Below are 6,629 nucleotides of genomic sequence, written 5' to 3' on the forward strand. Positions count from 1 at the left end.
AATGTTATAAAAAGGAGGGGGAAAAAATCACAGGGGAAACTATAATCTTATCCTGGGGTTCATTTCTGCTCTGTATCAGGTTAGTGAAACATTACAATAACACTTTTTGACCCAGCATCAAGTGTGTTTTAAAGAGCACATACAAATTCAGAGGTGAGTGAATACACTGAGAACCTGAGCATCAAAAGATGATTGGTAATCAAAGTTAAAAAAAAAATACTGCTACACATTTCAGCTAGAATAAATGATAGGGTAGTGTAATATTTTAGTTGAAACAAATCGTGATTATTGAATGTGTTGAACTGGAAATCTAGCAATGGTCAATGCCACTTTTCTAAGTAGTAATTCAAAAATAAATCCATTTAGCTTTAACGTTTTCTGGTATACATTTTTCTATCTATATATATATCCAGAAGCATTCAAAGAGAGATTTGATTTAAAAAAAAATCTTTACATCATATACCAAAAACAATTTGTCAATATAGAAAAAGTTGCTGAATTCACTTAGCATTCATATGTGGCTCAGTGTCTTTTGTTTACGTGCATTACCTCGCCTTCTGTGTGTATTTAAAAATGCACATTTCAAACTAATCCCTCGAATATTTCTGTTAACACTTCAAAAAGTGCCCATATTTTATTGCTGTTAAATGGCTAAGATTCACAGTTTGATTTTAAATGAATTGCGATAACGCTTGGGTCTTTATTCAAAGTTCTCTTTTATTCAGATGTGCAAACGAAAGCGGGGAAATGTACTTGTTACCACGTGAATAATCCCTAGATGCATTACAAATGTTGGCCAACTCTGCGAAATACTTTTAGTCTTTGCATTGACTAAGAAGGAAAAAAAAAGGCTTGTAATCTGGAATAATAGCTGTCCTACCAAGTACAGCATGGTGAAGAAATATAAGAAAAAGAAACAAATAGATCTAAAATATATAAACCCCAAACTCCACATATTCTAGTCTGCAATTTTAGTTTTCATTTGGACTGGCAGGGAAAGGTGTGGAGGCCAGAACTTAATTTAAGATATAGCACTGCCACACAAAAGCCATAGCTACCCGGGTAACCCCCTTTTCTGAGCTGAAATGCAACCCAGCAACCAACATTAAAATATGATACACGTAGATTTAGAAACACCTGACACACAGAGACACACACACACAAATAAAATGATAGTTTGTTCAATGCACTCTCTGCTTAGGTAAGCCATAAAACCCTTTCCTCGCAACGTATAACACATTCTTAGAAAAATAGTAACTAATGCCTCACTGTAGTTTAAAGAATCCAAATGTCTTGGCTCTATTTTGATTTTTTAGACTTTCTCATTCGTGAGGTAGAATTGTGCATTTCTAAGGGACCCATAAACAGTGTTATTAATTAATATTGAACGCTTGGCCTTTAAAAAAATGGACTTAAGTTTTCATGTATGTACTTCGTTGAATAACGCCTATTGCTCGACAGCCCAACTTGACTGCACTTTGCCCAGGTGAAGCGATCACCCTGCTTTGCTCTACAGATATATCCCCCCCCCCCACTACTGGGGTCAGATATTTGTACAGGTCAGAAGCATAATCACCGTCAGCTGCAATTGCGATTAGAACTGTACAAAGTAAAAATCTACCTCGGAGAGATGGCTGCGCTCTTCTTTTATCTGGCTGGCCGAACGCTTCTCTCACTGGGGCTTGTTATCATCTGCAGAGATTGTCCGAATTTGGGCTAGCAAGTTAAGAAATCGGATTCAAGAAACAGCTGGGACAGAGCGTGAAAGCCTTTGGCAGAAGAGTTTTCTCTTTTCTTTTTAAATCTTTCCTCCCTCACGCCACACATAACACACCTATCCTACACTGGAAAAATAAAGGAGTAGAAAGTTGATGAAGCCACAAACAAAGACTCAAAACCTTTGCCAGTGCAACCGTCACACTCGCGCTGCACCTTTCATTGCTATTATATTATTCTCCTCAAACAATTACGGTAACATACCCTCCCCCTAAATATACTGTATTCCCGAAAGAAGAATGCACCGGTTATAAAATCAATTCAAGCAACGACTCCTATTCGTTGCCTTCCCAGTCCCTCTGATTATGCTGCTACATTCCATTTCACTTTAAATCTATTACGAGACTCCTGTTCAGCCCCCAGCCCCCTTGGATGGCAACAAGTGGTCTGAACTAGCAAAGTGCCCAAACGGTCTTTTACCCCTTCTTAAAAGGGGTGGCATTTATATGTTCCAAATTGCAACCGCACATTTTTAAACCCCAAAGGAGCTGTTCACATCTAGCTATTTTTCATGAAAACTCTTCGATTTTAAAAATAAATCTTGTATTTTCATTTCGTATGTATATTGCTGTATTATTTATAATACTCAGTTGACCACAGTGACACCTAAGCCTGCCCGAGTCATTTAAAAAAGAGCCCCCAACAACATTTTGCATTACAAAAATAAATCCAAGACTCAAACGTAACTTCAGTGTCCATATGTTGAAAATTTATTTATCTCAAACTGTGCATAACGGAGTAAAAACTTAAGTTGAATATGTACCTGTTATAAGGATGGTATTAGTTCAAATATATACATGGACTGTCGGCAGACTGATTTCAAATAATACAGAGCCGAATCTTTAAAATACAACTACGGAAAATGAGAAAAAAAGAACTTAAAATATCATCACAATAAATTTACAGAAATATTACAAACCATAAGAAAATATTTCAAACACAGTAATTCCAGGGTTTTTTGTTTCTGTTTTGTTTTGTTTTTTTAAATCTGAACAGGATGAAGTTTGGAAACAAAAAAAGCTATTATAAATTAACAGACGATGTGTGAACCTGCATGGCAATATTTGCTTTTTAACAATAAGTAAAAAAACAAAAACAAAAACAAAAAAGTACAATCTAAACTTTTGCCCTTTATAGCAAACCAATTCAGTGGTTTTGCAAGTACTTATCCTACCTTTCTGCCTTTTGTACAAATTCTAAAACAATTTAAATGTCCAAATTTTATAAAATAATTTCCACTCTTTCTGCAGCTGTTATAAATTCAGCTGCAGTTATCACAATGCTCCAAGTAGACTGTTTTCATTTTTATTTTTGTTTGTTTTTAATTGGCAAATCTCAAGGTTTTTTTTTTCTATCTAAACAATGGACATTCTGATTGCCATGTTTATTTCGATAAATACTGTACAAAAGTTGCTTGCAAATATTAAAACATTTTTCTCGTCGCTTTTTGAGACTAGCTCTAAATATTATTGGTAAAGACTTATGCAAACTTTCTGCAAAGTTCCTACCGTTTCACTAGAACTTTTAAAAAGTTTTGTGTAGTTTCCTCCCCTCCAGATCTATACAAGTTCCTTGTTGGTTTTATTTATTATGCCCTCCCCAGTTTTCTCTGTACAAAAATAGTCCAAAAAAAAAAAAAAAAAAAAAGTCCAGAACCTCTAATAAAAGTTTTTTTTTGTCTGTTTCTTTGTTTTGTTTTGATTTGTTTCCCCCCCCCCCCCCCCGCCCTTTTGTCTTACATATGTGATAGAGGAAGTGTGCTATTAATGGCTGTACCAGGAACAGGTGCACTCTGGTAGTGTTGGGACATATGAAGTCTGCTTGGGGCAGCTGGTTCTGGTACTTCAGCACCTGGTAGATACATGCTGATCATGTCCCGCAGGTCCCCCGCTTGGCACGGAGCCCTTGAATGGGAAGAAGAAGTGACTACTGGGGGACTGGAGCTGGACTCCGTCTTGACCACCGAACCCATGGATCCCAGGGCCATGCCCGGGGTGCTTTGCTGGGAGTAAGACATGCTGTAGGTGGGCGATCCGTTCATATAAGTCTGCGAGCTGGTCATGGAGTTGTACTGCAGGGCGCTCACGTCGTAGCGGTGCATGGGCTGCATCTGAGCCGCGTTGTGAGCGTTCAAGCCCGGGTGCTGCGGGTAACCCAGCTGGTCTTGCATCATCCCATAGCCTCCGTTGGTCCAGCCGTTCATGTGAGCATAACTGTCCATCCGCTGGTTCACCCCAGCTCCCAAGGTGGCCCCAACCCCTACCCCAGTGGTCATGGTATTGGTGCCCGGTGCCAGCAAGCCCCCGGGCAACGTGTACTTATCCTTCTTCATGAGGGTCTTGGTTTTCCTCCGGGGTCGGTATTTATAATCCGGGTGCTCCTTCATATGCAGAGCTCTGAGCCGCTTGGCTTCGTCAATGAAAGGTCTCTTCTCCGCCTCGGATAAAAGTTTCCACTCCGCCCCGAGCCGCTTGCTGATCTCGGAGTTGTGCATCTTGGGGTTCTCCTGGGCCATCTTCCGCCTCTGGCCCCGGGACCACACCATGAAAGCGTTCATGGGTCTCTTGACCCGATCCGGGCTGTTCTTCTGGTTGTTCGCGGCCGAGTTGGAGTTGCCCGTGCCTCCCCCCGAAGTTTGCTGGGGGGCGGGAGGCTTCAGCTCGGTTTCCATCATGTTGTACATTCAAACGGCTTTTGCCTGGAACAAGCCTTCGGCGGAGAAACGAGAGGCAGCAGCAGCTACACAAAGTCCCAAACTGGACTTTTCTCTGCCCCCTAGGGAGGGGTGTGGAAGGGGGAGGGGGGGCTCCCCAAAAACACACACTGGGCTCAGGTTTAGAGTCTTCCCCTTCCTCTTGGCTGACGGATTATTAATAATAATTATTATTATTCTTCTGACTGGAGCCTCGATTTGCGAAATAAAATCAAATCAATCTTCCTCCTCCTTTTCTTCCTTCTCCTTTTCTTTCTCTCTCTCTCCACCTCAGCCTTAAAGAGCCAGCAAACTACTTTCCCCCTTTTGCAAACACACACACTCACTCTCTCTCTCTCTCTGCCTTGACAACTCCTGATACTTTTTTGAACAAGTTAATAGACAACCATCCATGTGATGGGGGCTTGTCAGGGAATAAATGGGTTTGCCCCGGCCAATCAGCGCGCGCCGGCTCCTCCACTGAGGACAAGTCTCTACCCCTGGTTTTGCATGAAACGGGGCGGGGGCTCGGAGCCGCCGCCGGGCCAGCTCGGCGAGGGGAGGCGGGTCCACAGGCAGGCGAGGCAGCCACTGGGAAGCCTTTGGATCTCCTCTGACAGCAACAGGTCACGCACGCCTTGGGGAGGAAGTGGGTAAACAGCATTGTTGCTTCGTTGCTTTTTTTTTTTTTTTTCCTTCTTCTTCTTCCCCCAAACTTGGTATTGACTCGGGGCCGGGGGAGACGGGAGGGAGCAAAGCCACTGGGCTGGGGGCAGCCAGGCAGGGGCACGGCTGTGCCGGTCCCACTCTCCTTCCAAGCTCTGTTTGTGCCTCCTGCCCCCCTCGTCCCCCGCAGCCGGCCTCCGACGTCAGAGCCCCAGCTGCGGCTGTGAACCCCTGGATCCGCAGAGCCCCCCCACCGCGCCCGATCTAGCAGCCGGGGCTCTAGGCGGACGAGCGCAGCTTAGACCCACGGCGCTGGGGCTGCGCCGTTTACCGACCCATCACAATCCGCCCTGGCGCGAGTCTTACCCCACGTTGACATCCCTGCCTTGGGTTTCTCAACAGAAGCGACGTTTGATGGGTGTTCCTGGGCCCCACTGGCAGCATCCTTCTCCCCCCGCTCCCCACACACACCCTCGCAGGCCCCCCATCCTCCGTTCACACCCTGGACACCGACACAACCAACCCCCCATCCAAACCGCTGAGCGCCCCAGCTCCACGTGAAAGAAAGGACATGTCAATGCACCCAGCAGCTCCCAAATTGCAGGGTCACCAACGCGAGGGCGAGACCGGAGAACAAAAAGGCCAAGCAAGGCCCCTAGCTGTGTGTCTGAAGGGGCTGGGACGGGCCCCCCTCGCCAGTGAAATCTCGATTGCGAAGGACTGGCTGGGCCTGTTACCTGCACAGCGTTGCGTTCAGAGGTGCCCGGGCCCGCCTGGCCCAGCTGCCGGCAGGGAGGGAGCGTGGAGGTGGGGTGGGTGTGCGGGGCCGTGGGTGGGTGGGTGGGAGAAAGGGGAGCGGGGAGGGGAGTGGGAAATGACTGCGCCTTGGGCTCGGGAGGGTAATTTTAGCCTCTCCCCCATTGTCCCGCCGTAAAGATTTCAATAGGTGGGAGCTCAATGCTGGAGAGCGATGGCCGCACGTCCGTTACAAATAGGTAGTTTTGTTTCTCTTCTTGTCACTACACGCTGCCAGACAAAGCCCCGGCTAAGTTTACTTCCACTCTCTTGTTGGGATCTGTGGGGCTAAAATGCACTTGACTACAAAGAAAGAAAAGGAGAAGAAGAGGGAAGCCTCACGCCATTTCTGGTTTATGAAGTGCTTAAACGATCAGGGGCTTTCTCCCCCCCCCCCCCCCATCGCCCCCGCTTCGTCCCGAGGCTGGAAATGGAGCTATTTGTATCGACAGGCACGTTCCGTTTGGGAACTCGGGAAAATAGATTATTTTCTTTCCCCAACGCCCCCCGGTGCCCACTGCCCCCTTTTTTGTACATGTGCGTGTGATCCTTTTGAACTCAGGCTAGCCCAGTCCAGTTGGCTAAATCTGCACAACAAGAAAAAAAAAAGCCCGACACTAAACAGAGTCGACTTCTCCAGCATTTTAAATAAAGTTTGTTTCAACTAAAAGCATTGGAGTGAAGGTCGGGGTGTGGGAAA

At 45.5% G+C, this 6,629-nt stretch overlaps 1 protein-coding gene across 1 annotated transcript; it reads right to left on the reverse strand.

Moving 5' to 3' along the window:
- Positions 1–3,424: 3,424 nt before the first annotated feature.
- SOX2 (SRY-box transcription factor 2) lies at positions 3,425–4,856 on the reverse strand. Its single transcript, XM_067536453.1, has one exon. The coding sequence runs from the start codon at positions 4,457–4,459 to the stop codon at positions 3,512–3,514; it is 948 nt and encodes a 315-aa protein (XP_067392554.1). The 5' UTR covers positions 4,460–4,856; the 3' UTR covers positions 3,425–3,511.
- Between the last annotated feature and the right edge of the window lie 1,773 nt (positions 4,857–6,629).

The sequence above is a fragment of the Emydura macquarii genome, unplaced genomic scaffold (assembly GCF_026122565.2).
Source record: "Emydura macquarii macquarii isolate MOO-44397 ecotype Brisbane River unplaced genomic scaffold, CSIRO-AGI_Emac_v2 contig_3603, whole genome shotgun sequence".
Classification (NCBI taxonomy): domain Eukaryota; kingdom Metazoa; phylum Chordata; order Testudines; family Chelidae; genus Emydura; species Emydura macquarii.